The sequence below is a fragment of the Balaenoptera borealis genome (assembly GCF_965194805.1).
Source record: "Balaenoptera borealis genome assembly, chromosome: 1".
In the NCBI taxonomy this organism is placed as follows: Eukaryota; Metazoa; Chordata; class Mammalia; order Artiodactyla; family Balaenopteridae; genus Balaenoptera; species Balaenoptera borealis.
The window spans coordinates 178,188,047-178,204,126 of NC_138860.1; the positions used below are offsets into that span (position 1 = coordinate 178,188,047).

Consider the following 16,080-nt stretch of genomic DNA (forward strand, 5'->3'; position numbering starts at 1 on the left):
TTTGGCCCACGGGCCATAGTTTGCTAAAACCTGCTTTAGATTGTTATTCTTCATACAGAAGAACTGTTTGGACTCATTTTGAACCAATCACTTTTTTCTTAAACTTATAGTTTAAAAGTATAATAAAAAGATATTTGGTCATTTGCACACAGACTTTTTCCAGAAATCCTATTCCCTTGTCTTTCCTAAAATTGAGCATTTACCAGAGTAGTTTAGTAAATATTGGTTGTCACTGTCTTCATTTTTCACTGATCATCAAGGTCTTCTTTTTTTTTTTTTTTTTTTTTTTTTAAGGTCTTCTTTTCTTAGATTTTTCTCAGCCTTTAAAAGAATGGGTTTAGGTATCAGCATATTTTAGGTTATATATTGAGTTGTTACATTATTGCAAGTACTTAACCAAATTCTTTAAATTATAGCCTAGAAAGGTAGCTTGAAGGATGATTCATCTTAAAATTGTTAGTCAGGGCATCCTAAAATTTATTTTAAATTTTTAAGATATTTCATTGATCGTTACATATGTAGTTGTCAATCTGATTTTCTAGCACTTTAAAAACTTGTGCATTGGGGCTTCCCTGGTGGTGCAGTGGTTGAGAATCTGCCTGCCAGTGCAGGGGACACGGGTTCGAGCCCTGGTCTGGGAAGATCCCACATGCCGCGGAGCAAATGGGCCCGTGACCCACAACTACTGAACCTGCGCGTCTGGAGCCTGTGCTCTGCAACAAGAGGCCGCGACAGTGAGAGGCCTGCGCATCGCGATGAAGAGTGGCCCCCGCTTGCCGCAACTAGAGAAAGCCCTCGCACAGAAACGAAGACCCAACACACCCAAAAATAAATTAATTAATTAATTTAAAAAAACAAAACAAAACAAAAACTTGTGCATTAAGCAGGCAGTTTTGTCAACTAAATTCTTGTTTTAGTAAGTTCCTATAAAAGTTTCTGCTTTGACAGTCTGGCCAATAAAGTGTTTTCTTTTTTCAATCTGGTTTTCTGGGTAAACAACTGAAGAACTGTTAGACATTTACAGACTAATTGAGTAGAGCTCCATCCTGCTGAAGGAAAAATAATCATCATAAATATTTAATGCAGCAATTTTTTTGTGGATTCCCTTGAAAAATATCCCTTCTAATAATGTGCCTCAGACACCTCATTGATTCTTTGTGCTCTGAATTATGGTTTGTCATGCATGGGCCAAGTTTCTTTATTCTTTTTTTTTCCAGTTAGAAATTGACTTTCTAAGTAATGCATCCTCTGTTTATATCCAATAGATTGTTTGTTGTTGTTGGTTTTAGGTACAGAGAAGATGACTCAATAAATTTTTTTCTCTAAAACAGCATTTTTTCACATTTTACAGGATCTATAATAAGAGTTCTATATCATTGTATAATGTAGTTATACTGCTCTGTAATAAGTTTAAGTACCATTTACAGACTCACATGCCAGATTATTAAAGATCTTCTTGATGACCTGTACTTAATTATAAGGTGGTATTACAAGGTTGTTTTGAGTTTAGACTATAGTAGAGTATAGAATAAGAAAAAGTGAGGCTGCTAATTCATGATTCAAACTTGGTAGATCAGTTTCTTCTCAAAGTATAAAAGATGCCTCACTTACTGCCATGTTTTATAAAAATAAATTATTTTCGTCTTTTATTTTCTTGGAATTTTTATGTCTGTCTTTCTTTTGATGGTTTCTGTGCTCTTCCTGTTGGAAGAACAAGGGAGAGAGAGAGAGAAGGGAGTGTATTTGCATGAACTTTTTATTTCCATTTTAGAAACAAGGCCTAAAAACCATCTGTTTCTGTTGATAACATTTTAAAATTTAGCGTCTTTTCCCCATGATCTGATTTTAGTAGAAGAAAATTTATTAGTATCATATCTGTTATAATACTTAATAACAAAGTAGGGTTTGTAACTCTTTAATTTAAAAATTTTTTTTTCATAAATCAGTTGGGTGACTACTTCCTGGTGTATATGACATCCTTTTATACCATCCTCTCTGTTCAACCAATTCAATAGAGCCTCGAATTTGGCTCTCCTAGTGTGAATTTATCCACTGGGATTTGTGGTAAATTGCTGTTTCCTTTGAGAGCTTCTTCCGAAGGATTGTTTTCAGAGTGCTTCCCTTTGAAAAAGAAAGACTTAAAGTTCATTGAGAACTTTGCCTCAGGGAGTTTTGAGGGCTGATATGGCCCTTAAGAATTACTTTTTTTTTTTTTTTGTATCTGAAACTGAGATGGTCAAAAATAATCTGGTGAATAACTTTAATTCGATTTTGCCTTTTAAAAATAGGATGCCCTGGAACCCAGATTTCTCCCTGGGGGAATATATTCCAAGCATTTTTCCATGTATAATTTGAACAAGGTCACAATCTCAGAGAATTCTAAGAACCAGTAAACAAAATAGATTTTAACTAACAAGTGTCCTCCTTGTTAAATGTGAGGGATGGTCAGCTTTGTGGGACTTAGCATACTTTAAACTATTCATTGAACTCTCTATTTCACAGCCAGAGGACAGCACAAAAAATACCCTCTAGTGTGTTTCTTTTTATATTTGCTGAGCTTTAGTGGCAAGGGTAATAGTGCTTGATATAGATTCTGACTAGAACTCTTTCATGTCCATCAAGTTCCAAGGATTAACAGTTCTTTCCTTTTTAACCTTTGGTATATTTAGATTTCATTAGTCATGTTAAAGCATTTCAGTAGCCATTTGAATTGTCTGCTTTATCCCAGGACATGAAATGAGAAAAGTGTTTTAAATAAACTTACCATTTTAGTACCATATGCTGAACACAGACATCCTTATCTTGAGTGACATGTTTTCCTATGCTTTTTGAGGGGATAAATGTGGGTCTTCCTGTGTATTTACACACAGTGAAAAGAATATAACCTCTGTGTTCACTTATGCTTTAGCCTAAAGCTGAAGAGGAGCTTTCAGGTGACAAAGTACTTGAATCTGAACAGGATAAAATGAGCCAAGGGTTTCATCCTGAAAGAGACCCCTCTGACCTAAAAAATGTGAAAACTGTGGAAGAAAATGGAGAAGAGGCTGAGCCTGTACGCAATGGTGCTGAGAGTGTTTCTGAGGGTGAAGGAATAGATGCTAATTCAGGCTTCACTGATAGTTCTGGTGAAGGGGTCACATTCCCATTTAAATCAGGTAAGTTTATCCCTGTCTTCCTGTGTATGTCTTTCCTTCTCTCCTTCACTGTACTGCAACTTAGAGAAATGTTGCCTCCTCATGAAGAAATATTGGATGGAAGGAAGAGGCTCATCACAATGTAATATTTACAGAATAGATCAGCAGGCGGGCGTTAGTAGCTAGCAAATCCAGAGAGTCCTATGTTGGCGGAAGTGAGATCTGATGCTGGTATTCTGCTTTCACTGGCATTGGAGGAGCAGCTGGCAAAGGAAATCAGTGCTAGGTTGGTAGAATTCGACAAGAGAAATTTAATTTTTTCATTTTAATTGAAAGAGATATTTCAGATATGATGGCCATGTTCCTTGAGATAGTGTACTTGTCATTTCACAAACCTTGAACTTAGTTTGTTGATAGAACTCACTCTGTAGAGCTGAACGCCAGTAGGCAGTTGGAAGCAGTATGACTAAGTTATTAAGCACCTGTGGTATGGGAAGTGCCCTATGAAATATGTGATAAACCCTAGAGGATCTTTCACCTTTAGACACCGTCAAATGCACTAAACCTCTGTCCTAATACTATAGAAACCATGGTTGACTTTGAGATTTATGGATATTTGGTGTGGACATGTGGGGAAAGGTAGAAAATTTGGGTTAGGTGAAAAGTTTTTCTTAGTCTGCCAAATCTAAAGTGACGTCCGCATGAGGTAGTGTTTGAATGTAAAATATCAGGCCTCAAAAATAATCTCGACCAGTGTTTTTCAAACTTCTGGTTTTAACCGATTTAATAGGTTGTGAAATTAATTTAGTAAGTTATAACCAACATTTTTTAAAAAGGAGAATAGAATAAAAATTGTCAGTGCATTACATGCACTAAGGGACGTATTGTTTTTTTAAACTTTTAATTTCATTTATATATGTGTGTGTTTGCTCAGAGTCGTAAAATCACTATATTTCTTACTGTGAGTTGTAGTCAAAAATGTTTGAAAGCCCTTCATCGATCCCACCGTAATATACTGATCACTTATATTTAGTGAAAACACTACCAGTGAACTGTACTCCTAATGAGCTTTATGAAATTGTAAGGTTAGGCTATTGTAAATTTTGTTTAAATTTCTAAGCAATTCTTAGAAATTGTTAGACCAAATGGCATTTGAATTAAATGTTTAATTAAGCATTATTGGGTTTTGGGTTTATTATAGATTACAGTAATTGTGGGGTTTGGCTCAGATTTGAGTGGTAAAGTTTTAAAGCTCAATATATTGACACTTAAAGCTCAATATACTGACACTTCTTCTAAAGATCCAGGCTTATACTGCCAAGCACTTGGGCTACCACCAATCCTTGTTCAGGGATTGAAGGACTCTTGTCATTTTTTAGGACTGTATAAATTATATTTTTATCCTTTAGTTTGGCAAGGAAAAAGTGCACAACTATAGACCCTAACTATATTGATCAACTAACTGCCCTTTGCCCCAGTAATATACACTAGCAGTAACTGAGGAAAAGGGCAATTTAAAATTTAGATCCTAATAAACTGTATATATTTTAATAAATATAATATGGTAATAAAATATCTGTAAAATCTCACAGACCATCAGTGAGTCTATGACCTGTATATTAGGAACCACTAAGATAAAGAAGGATCCAGTGTCCTGTCATGAAGTGATCTGGGACCTGATTTTGATGAGTGTTTTGTTAATTAAAAGAAAAAACTGTGACTTGCTTTTATTATCCAATAAAAATTTCAAGAAATTCTCCAACTTTATATAATGATAGTAGAATTGTGAGTAATGATAGCTGAAACAATAGTAAGAGTAGCAAAGTAAGTGCTGTGGCAAAGAACTAATTTAAAATTCCTATTAAAAATATTAGCTAAGAATATGTTTAGTGACAAGATTTTTGGACAAAGATATGTGCTCTTCCGGTCTAGTCAGCTCAGTAAGCAAGTACATTATTTTGTTTTCTTCAGATTAAAATGTAATCAGGGAAAATAATCTATAGACTGCTTAGACTTTTCAGAATCTTTAATAAGTTATTTGCTTTTGTGTTTTACATCCTTTTACCTTTTTTTTTTTTCCCTCCAAAGTAACATTTCCAAGTGAACATACAAAGTATCCTTCTTTTCCAGGAAACCAAGAGTATTATTATGTACAAACTACTGGGTGTAAGATAGGCTACAGGATGTATTGTACAACATGGGGAATAGAGCCAATATTTTGTAATAACTGCAAATGGAGTATAACCTTTAAAAATTGTATTTAAAAAAAAGGCTTGGTAGTTTATTTAATGAGGATTATTACATGTCCCTGACCAAAGGCTGCTTAATGTGTAAATGAAATGTTTCCTATAGCACCTTACTTCAGATTACTTTACTATTCAAAGGTATCCAGAAGGGGATAAAAGAACAAATAACAGTTTAAATCTTTATATGACATTTTCTGACTGAAGCTCAGTGTTTCCTTGGTGGCTTTATTTGTATCTGATGAGATAAAGTAAAATATTACAATCAGCTTATACTCTTACTGGATATACATATAATGACCTTATAGACAGTTGTCTGCCTGCATTCCTCTTTTTAGAATCCTGGAAGCCTGCTGATACAGAAGGCAAGAAGCAGTATGACAGGGAGTTTTTGCTGGATTTCCAGTTCATGCCAGCATGTATTCAGAAACCAGAGGGCCTGCCTCCCATCAGTGATGTGGTTCTTGACAAGGTAAGCTGAGCACTCAGAGAAAGCTATGTCTTTTTGGTGGGAACTGTTTTTAACTATCAATGCAAATATGCGAAGTGTGAGCAATTCTTAGAAATTGTTAGACCAAATGGCATTTGAATTAAATGTTTAATTAAGCATTGTTGGGTTTTGGGTTTATTATAGATTACAGTAATTGTGGGGTTTGGCTCATATTTGAGGGGTAAAGTTTTAAAACTTATTGTCAGCTTATTATGGCTGTTTCCTAGTGATGTGGTAGAAACTGTGTCTGTTGGGCTAATATACCTATCTTTCCCCACTGTTCTAAAACCTCAATAGGGAATTAGAATGGTATTGAGGTTAGGTCAGAAACCTAGGAAAGTATTTGGCAGATCGAACTTCAGTGGGAGTTAACATAATTCAAATAGTGTATAACTCAAAATTTCCCTAAGAGATACTTATAGGAGGATTAGTCTTTAACCTGTGCAAATAAATAGGCACCCTTTCTCTTTACATCTGTTCTTAACGGTGCATACAGAAAATTAGTCCAGTCAGTGTTTATTTCATCTGTTTATTAAATTAAAAGATGTAAAGTCAGGTGTATATCTGCCCAAATAATTTCATGTAAATCAGTGATGAACCAGTTCTGGTGACTAAGCTCTCATTTTATAGAGGAACTGTTAATCCCTAATTAAAGTGTAGACGGTAACTTTGTTACAGAATGAGATACAGTTCTTATTGGGATTTCTAGCAGCTGCTTTTCCAGACCTTATTTATATTATTTTATTCTGTTATAGCAACAAATCGTTTTATTTCTCTTGCTGAGTCCTCTCTGTTAGGTACTAACATGAGGACAGTTGAATGATTGGTGGTACTAATTTGAAACTACTTCGGTACCTCAGAGGGCAAGTTTTGTTATACCCACTGAATTAGATTATCATCTTAGAAGATATTCCTTCCTGTCTTCCTACCTTATCTGTTTCTGACTTTGGCCAATCATGAGTTGATTTCTCACTGAGCTACTTCGCTTTGCTGAGGGTATAGTCACATTATACGCCTATACAAAGCCAGATATCTCCGATTAACATGGCAGACAAAGTGAGATTTTAACTGAGTCATCATAGGGAATTCCCTGGCAGTCCAGTGGTTAGGACTCGGCACTTTCACTGCCAGGGCCCAGGTTCAATCCCTGGTCAGGGAACTAAGATCCCGCAAGGGGTGCGGCGCAACCAAAAAAAAAAAAAGGAAAATTAAATGAGTCATAATATGTGAAACTTATCTCCTTTTGAGATTTGTTGTCCACTCAAAATACATCCTTTACTAACCATAAGTCAACAGCATCAAAACCGAAAGGGGCAATATCAGGTTTCTTTGAGGCAAGTGCTTTGATGATCCTGGAAAAAGATTCCAAAATTTGGCCGTAGTTCATAAGTTCTCAAAATAGCTTGTCTTGTGCCATTCTACTGGTCCTAAGTGTCTAGTGAACCAGTCCACTGATTGTCTAGCCTCCCCTTGGAAATTGTAAGCCTAATCATTCCCAGGGAACCAAAAAACCATTGTTGACTAAGGGCTCTGTGGCTAGCCCAGGAGAATCTATCAGGATTCAGATTGGACTCCCACTGGCTCAAAAAGCCAGTGCTTGTCTTTTCAGCTGACATAACTTTTCAGTCTAAGTTTTTATCTTCTTGGCACTGAATGCTCTGGAACTTGTGTTAAGCTTTCCTTTGTTTCTTTGTGCAGATCAACCAACCGAAATTGCCAATGCGAACTCTGGATCCTCGGATTTTACCTCGAGGACCAGACTTTACTCCAGCCTTTGCAGATTTTGGAAGGCAAGCCCCTGGTGGAAGAGGTGTACCTGTAAGTGCAAGTTCCCTACAACCCAGTTAGTTAGAAACTGTCATAGACTTCATGTCATCTTGTCTAACGGCAAGAGAGCAAGCAGCTTTTTATTCCTTGATTCTTCTAACCAAGAAGAAGAAGTAGAAGAGGCGAAGACTGTCCTTTCCATACTAATATTAAAACAAATAAAGAATACACTTGAGTCGTCTTTACTTGAAAGAAGCTGGTCTACATTAATTTGGTCTCGATTTTTTTTTCATATTTTTGCAGTTGAAAAGACCTGCAAATGGGTTAAAAATAGAGCCAATCTTGAATAGGATTCCTGTTCTGTCTTGGGGTGTCCTGATATATATACTAGAGGTCTCTGATGACATTCAGCTAATGGTCATCTCTTTGTCTTTGTTTCTACAGATTTGCAAAGTGCAGAGCAGGCATGGATTGCCAATTCTGGAACAGAGCAAAGCCCCAACTTGCACTCCACTGGAGATGTCTCACCCACCCCTGAAGAGCCTGCCTCTAGGGGTGCGCTGAATCTTTAAAAAAAAACAAACAAAAAAACAGTAGTCTGTGGTGTTATATTTTCTGTTTTGCTCTTCTCATTTACTGTAGGTTGTGAAGTCAAAATATGAAAAAATGATATGTACAAAAGAGTGCAGTTGGTAAACTGCACATTGCCTTTACACCCCCAGTGGCAGGCTCTTCAGCGGTGGAAGTGGCATCACCAATGGAGTTATGCTGGGGCACTGCACTATGCAGAATTTGGCAGGCTCTGCCTACTCCATGCTTTGTAGACTTACAGAAAGCATGGGGTAAAGTTGCCAGTGATGTGAATACCTCTTTTTCCCAAGTTGGAATGGCATAGAGAACACTTAATCTGAAGTTCTGAAGGAGCTTGGGGTTTGATGTACATTTGTGGATCACCCTGTTTACACTACTTTATTTTATGTTTGTAAAAATATTTTTATATAAGGTGACATTTTTTATTTCCCCATCACCTTTTTATTTCTGGAATGGCAACTTTTGAAACCTGCTTTGAAATAAGACTACACTGTTTGAAAACAAATGACACTTGGTAGACATTTGAATTATTTGAATTATTTGCCTGCAGCCAAATACTGATTGAAAATACTTAAAGGTCTATACCGTGTTGGAGGCTTTATACAGTAAAACTTACAGAAAATCTTAATTTGAAGCATACTTTTTATTGAGCATCACCATCTTAAAGACCTCTGTGTATATAATATTCTGTTCTCACAGGTTTGAAATTTAATGTTTATCTAATTTCTCTAAATACCAAATTAAAATTTTTTCTAAATTTTTGAATTTCCACACCAGAGAGTCTTAGAAAGCAGCTTTCTAGAAACCATTTTATACCTTGTTTTTCAGCATTATTTCCCTTGTTGGTGGGTTAAATTTATATTTGTTAACGTTTGTTTTAGTTCTGGTTTCGTTTTATATCTTTGTTTTGCCAAACATTTGAAATAATGTTGATGCCATTTTGATTATTCCCTGGTTAATATCTGTGGTTATCATGTTGCTCAGTTTTGTTCATATGTTAGTCACAGAAGATATGAATTCCGGCATCTCCTCTTCCCATGTATACTGTCACTTTTCATTATCAGCTTGCTATTGTCTAATAATCAGGTATAGCATAAAGGAAATACTATGAATTAAGAATAAGTATATCTCTCTCAAAATACTGAAATTAGAAAAGGAGTTTTAAAGGTAACTATCACAATGTATGTTTGCCCAATAATTTATGTGCCTGCATATATCAGATAAACGGGTTATTTGGTGCAAAGTAATGTGACAGGGAATGAGCCATTATCAATAATTTGTAGTGTCTCCAAAAAATGTGCTTTGTTTAATTCACTTTCTTTGCATAGCTTTGTCATGTGCCACAAGCTAATTTTTATGTGGAATTATTTTGATTAATCAAGGTAACATTAATATGTTAAGTCTTAATGCAAGTAATTATTCTTCCAACATCTCCCATAGCAAACAAACATTTTCCATGTAATTTGTCCAGCTTACCTTGGTATATTGGTGAAGATAAAGATGAGAATTTTAAAGGATATGTATTATATATCAATAATGCTGCTTGGAAAAAAAACAGCAGCCCTACTCTTCATAGTTTCTGGTTCCATACAGCTTCCAAATTGGCTTATAAATAATTACCATGCAAAGATGTTAAGATCTACTAGGTATGCTTCTTAGGATAGCTTAATTTTCCAGGACTCCTGGTATAAACTTTCCTGCAACAGACTTGTTATAAAATATTTTTAATGTGTAGCAATTGTTTTAGCGTCATATGCAGTTACATACAATTTTTAAACATAAAGGTAGGTCTTTTGATGGACAGTTAAGTGTATATCTGTTGGAAGCACCCAGGCAGTATCATCCCTCTAGTTTTTAAAAAATCAAATTACTTGGCTATTGTGGTGTTAATTTTAATAGTAATCTGTTGGCAGACATCACAGAAAGTGCCCCAGAAGAAATGTATTGAGAAAGGGGCTGTGGACCTATAGTGGTAACTTGCCACTCATGTTCATTTTAACTAACTTTGAGATTCACTGAGCTGTTATAAATATCCTAGGTGCAAAGAGGTTTCCTAAGCTCATATCATCCTTCCCTCTCTCTTAAAGGGACCCTTGGTTATCTCTCTTTTAAAAATGCTAGAATGAATATTGGTCCTATTTTCTTTGGTTATCCAGGTAAGCAGAAGTGTTTGAGCTTATAGTCTCTGAGTGAGATAGGAGCAATGTATATTAAATTCTACAGCAGAGATGTGTATAGTTTCTTATTTAATACATTTAAGAAAAAGAGTGGGTAAAAAATTTTAAATTTTTTAGCTCACCTGAAAAAAATTGTGTATCACTAGTTAGCCTCAAATTTTGACACTTCATTTTAGTTTTGACATTTGTGGACCCTGCACACATTATACCTCAAAGTTCCTCTTCAAGTCATCAGTCAGGATTGGCCTTCAAGCAAAGAAACCAGGCTTTATTTCTTTGTATATATTCCATAACTCTCAGCACAGGATCCTAGATTTTGTTTGTATTTAGTAGATAAGTCATTCATTACATATGGTGCAACTTTTGAAAGATACTGTAAATCTGACAATTTATATTAAGTTTTTCACACACACACAAAGGACACGAAATGTTTAAAGGTAATTATACCAGTCTATATATCACTTTTTTAAAAGTTTCTTTTTTTCCTTTGGTATTGATGATAATACCTGATATTGTACCTAGTTTTTAAGGTCCTTTTACATGCCTTATTGTATCCTGTGATCCTCGTAATAACTTGTAGGTAAGATAAGCATTTAATATGTGAGAAAGTTTAAGTTCAGCAAAGTTGAGACTTGCTCACAGTAACTTTGCTCATAAGTAGCAGAATTGTATTCAAGAGTCCACAATTCTTTTGTCTTCTAATCTGCCTCTTTTCTCCACTTCACCAGACAGTGAATCATTCTCAGAGTATAAACATTCTCAGAGTATAAGCATAAGAATGTTAGAGATTAATTAATCAAGCATGTTAAGCATTTATAAGAATAGTAATCTATTGAGGACTCAGTATACTTAGGTAAATATTTGTGAACAGTATCTATCTTAGTTTTATCCAGAGATACAGATAAAGTTAAATTTGTCTTGGAAGGCTGCACGTGGATTATAATTTCAATTTTTTAATCCTAGACTAACAGTTTATCTTATCTTTTCAAAACTTTTTTTCCTTTGAAACACTGTTGTTATCTATTTAGTACTGTATCTCACATCTTTATGCTGCTTGTTTGAAATTCACTCATATTACTCATATAACCTGTCTTGGGGCAGGTAAAGAGTTGTAGCGTAAATCATACTTACTTTTTAGAAATCTCAAACATTCATTGGTGTTTGCAGTATTTTTTTGGAAGTGGACGTTTTCTAACTTTATTCAAACATGATTAAAATTATATCCACAGATTATACTATGGCTCTTACACGATTTTGACATAATTACCTTTTATTACACCCACCAATCTTTGTCCTTGACAAATTTTTATGTTCAGATGCATTGATTAAGTTAAATGCCTTGTGATCTTTGAATTTTATCCAAACATTGAAAAGGATAGTAACCCACATGAAATTAACACTAGACTATATCCTGAATTATAAGAACCAGACAATACATGGTTTACTACCTTTTCTTAACAGAATTCTTTTGCCTGAGCTACCATATCAAGGTTTCGGTACTGTCTGGTTTAGCAGCTGTTCCCTGTTGGTACTTTTCTAGTATGGTGATCCTCTTTAGTTCTCTCTCAGTTACACCATGCATGGTACCTCTGGGTTTATTTGACCTCAGCTTTTTCATGTTTATGAAATAGTCTTAAGATCATATCATCAGTACCAAGTCCTTAGCTGGATGTATTTGACAAGATTGCTGTGTATTTTCCAGAAATTCTAAGTTTTGATCCTGATACATCCTTGATACTGCTATTTCTAATTAGGGCAGATGGTAAAGGGTAAGAGAATAATTAATTCTGAGATAAGTCATGTGTAAAGGCTTTGAAGCTTATCAAAGGCCTCAGACCATGTCTCTTAGAATGTGTCTTTATATATAAAGCATGACCTTTACGTTTCTACTTAAAGGGTAGTGTTGGGACATTACGTGAGATATGATTCTGGTCTATATGTCTTGTGTGAAGTGTTTTTTTCTTTCCTCTTGAAACCTAATTGCAATATTTACTCATCGTTTAGAGAAGGACATGTTAGAAAAAGTAAAGGCTGTCAATATGCTACAGATCTGGGAGGAGCAGAACTTACTATCAACCCAAATATTTAATCGTGAAAAAGTATTTCCAAGCATTTAGAGTAGCAACTATTATGAATATTTTAATACACAGAATACAACTTTTAACTTACCATTGCTCTTACAGTAACAATTTTTAATTTGATGACCAGTGTGACATGCTAACATATATTGGTTTCAACAGAATGAGTACAGAGGGACTCTAGAAAGGAACAAAGAGCTGACAAAGAAAGGAAGACATTTTTTTCAGAGAGCAATTTAGTTGGATTTCATTAATAATAGAAGGAAGACTTGTGTTAGTATTTCTGACCCAGCAAACTTTGAGGGATCCATTAAGATCTACAGTCAGGCTGGGTGTCTATGCTATAGATAATTTTCATGGTAAGGGTGTATTTGCATTTCACATGAAGTTTAGAGAAGCAGTTTTTGAAGCACATTTGTAACTGTGATGATTTCTGCCTGTGAATTTTTGTAATTGTTCAAATGACCAGTCCCAAGTCACGTAACTAGTTAAAAAAAAAAAAGAAGATGCTTCAGTTAAGGGTAATCTTTTTTGTTAGGACTAACAGCTTTATCAAACATAATTTTCTATCACTTTAGTTATCTCATTTAGGATTTCATGGTCAAAAATTGTAGTGGTGGTGTAAATTACAGTGATGGTGTTCTAAGACATCCCCCTCCAAAAAAAAGATCACATCTAAATTGAATGCCTAGTACCCATCTTTGCATCCAGAAGTGTTTGGTGTGTTCATCAGTCCTGACTTGAGCAGCACAGCAGAGACAGTAAATTGTAAGTACTCTGTGTCGATATTATAAAAAATATTCTTGTCCTAGTTGTTGAATGTTGGACCACGGAGATCTCAACCTGGACAGAGAAGAGAACCCAGAAAGATCATCACAGTCTCTGTAAAAGAAGACGTGCACCTGAAAAAGGCAGAGAACGCCTGGAAGCCCAGCCAAAAACGAGACAGCCAAGCTGAGGATCCTGAAAACATTAAAACCCAGGTGAGAACAGAAGCACACTCTAACACTGTTTTGGAATTATAATGATATTGTTTTAATTTGTCTTTTTGCCCTGTTATTATAATATATGTAGAGATTTCAGTTTAAGATTTTTCCTGATTTTTTTCATATTACAAGCATTATTCTAAAAGCTATCATAGATGCCAGCCACCTACTGTTTTCTCTTGAAATTGCATTCTGTGTGCTTTTCAAAACAGACACTATATTTAGAGGGCTCATATATCATAGAATTCTACCATTCAGCTTTAGATCAATATTTGCTTTTCTTAAAAATGTGTTTTTAGATTCTCAGTCATTACCCTGTGCTAGTCTAGTTAGTATATTGCTTTATGTTTCATTTCTAATAAGTTAGAATTTAGAAACCCATCTTCTTCATAGTCCTTTGTAATAAAATTGAAGTCTGTGCATCTTTCTGTACATATCCTGCCCTCAGAACTCCTTAGGGTAAATTGAATGAATTCCTTTAATCCACACAAAATTATTTTTGTGTGTCAAATTATACAAAGTCTCTATTCATCTTTTGCTGTACACACAATGCCAGTTCCTATCCCTGGGTTACCTCTATTATATCCTTTGGATGTTTTTGATACTAATTAAGATACTAATTTGATACTAAATAAGATGCTAATATAATGTACCTCATAGGGCATTGTGAAGATTAAATGAAGCAATATAAAGCACTTGGTAGGTTCCTGGAGCCCAGTTATGTACTTAGTATGATAATGTTCCTGGGAAAGAGATGTGCCTTACAAATCCCGATTTTGATTGAGCACACACAGAGCCTCATACATAGTAGATACTCAATAAATACTTGTTAAACAATATGCTAACCAGCAAAATTGTTCATACAAAGTCAGGACCAAGATGAACTGATCCAACACAAAGCCGTGTTGTCCAACCTTAATTGGCTGCTTGCCTTTGTTCATCTTTCTAGTAATTGCCCCAGACATTTGTCCCTAAGTACATCCTTCTCCAGATTCACTAAAATCAAGTACCTGATCTTTCCTCCATTTCTTCTCAATGTATCTCAACCTTTTTTTTTCTTTTTAAAGCATCTTCTACATCCCTCCCTCCAGTTCCTCTGAGAATTACTTAATGAATAGGGACCTAAAAGGTTTGCAAAGGTAGTTAAAATTCCTGCTAAATCTTTATCATTGAAGATGAAAAGATTTTGTTTTAGTATTTAAGGCACTTGTATTAGTGCCGTATTTCATTAGATTCTTACAACACCTATGAAGGAAGGAATAGATATTGTCTCTTTTTTCTTCTTCCTAGAAGAAACTGAAGCTTCAAGAGATTGTTACTCACAGTGTTGTAGTTACTGAATAGTCCGTTTGTTGTGACGTGTAATCTGCGTCTTTACTCTGTAACAGAATTCTCCCCATGATTTTTTTTTCAATTTTGTATTGAAGTATAGTTGATTTACAGTGTTGTGTTAGTTTCTAGTATACAGCAAAATGACTCAGATATATATGTGTGTGTGTGTGTATGTATATCATACATATATTATTTTTTATATTCTTTTCCATTATGGTTTATTATAGGATATTGTATATAGTTCCCTGTGCTATACAGTAGGACCTTGTGGTTTATCTATTTTATATATAGTAGTGTGTATCTGCTAATTCCAAACTCTAATTTATCTCTCCGCCACCCCCTTTCCCCTTTTGTAACCATAAATTTGTTTTCTATGTCTGTGAGTCTGTTTCTGTTTTGTAGATAAGTGCATTTGTGTCATATTTTAGATTCTACATCATATAAATGATATCATATGGTATTTGTCTTTCTCTTTCTGACTTACTTCACTTAGTATGATCATTTCTAGGTCCATCCATGTTGCTGCAAATGGCATTATTTCATTCTTTGTTATGGCTGAGTAGTATTCCATTATATATATATATCACATCTTCTTTATCCATTCATCTGTTGATGGACATTTAGGTTGTTTCCATATCTTGGCTATTGTAAATAATGCTGCTATGAACAGTGGGGGTGCATGTATCTTTTCCAATTATAGTTTTGTCTGGATATATGCCCAGGAGTGGAATTGCTGGATCATAAGGCTATTCTATTTTTAGTTTTTAAAGGGACACACATACTGTTTTCCATAGTGGCTGCACCAGTTTACATTCCCACCAACAGTGTAGGAGGGTTCCCTTTTCTCCACACCCTCTCCAGCATTTGTTATTTGTAGACTTTTTAGTGATGGCTATTCTTTTTTTTTTTTTAATGTCTGTAACATTTATATTAACATATTTCCATACAAATAACCCAATGAAAGTTTAGTATTCGTTGTTTTCTTTGTCTGTTTGTTTGTTTTATACTGCAGGTTCTTATTAGTCATCAATTTTATACACATCAGTGTATACATGTCAATCCCAGTCGCCCAATTCAGCACACCACCATCCCCACCCCACCATAGTTTTCCCCCCTTGGTGTCCATATGTCTGTTCTCTACATCTGTGTCTCAACCTCTGCCCTGCAAACCGGCTCATCTGTACCATTTTTCTAGGTTCCACATACATGCGTTAATATACGATATTTGTTTTTCTCTTTCTGACTTACTTCACTCTGTATGACAGTCTCTAGATCCATCCAC

The 16,080-nt window shown here is 35.0% G+C and overlaps 1 protein-coding gene across 24 annotated transcripts in view; it reads left to right on the forward strand.

The window, feature by feature from the left end:
* Nucleotides 1-16,080, forward strand: part of EIF4G3 (eukaryotic translation initiation factor 4 gamma 3) — a 391,559-nt gene that overhangs the window by 293,767 nt on the left and 81,712 nt on the right. For 13 of the 24 annotated variants that reach the window (XM_082372341.1, XM_082372352.1, XM_082372358.1 and 10 more), the window contains 5 exons: nt 2,909-3,155; nt 5,716-5,849; nt 7,566-7,685; nt 8,079-8,189; nt 13,293-13,463. In XM_082372341.1, coding sequence (XP_082228467.1) covers nt 2,909-3,155; nt 5,716-5,849; nt 7,566-7,685; nt 8,079-8,189; nt 13,293-13,463 — 783 coding nt within the window. The remainder of the gene's footprint in view (nt 1-2,908; nt 3,156-5,715; nt 5,850-7,565; nt 7,686-8,078; nt 8,190-13,292; nt 13,464-16,080) is intronic. The other 11 variants (XM_082372360.1, XM_082372361.1, XM_082372342.1 and 8 more) reach the window with 1 other exon arrangement.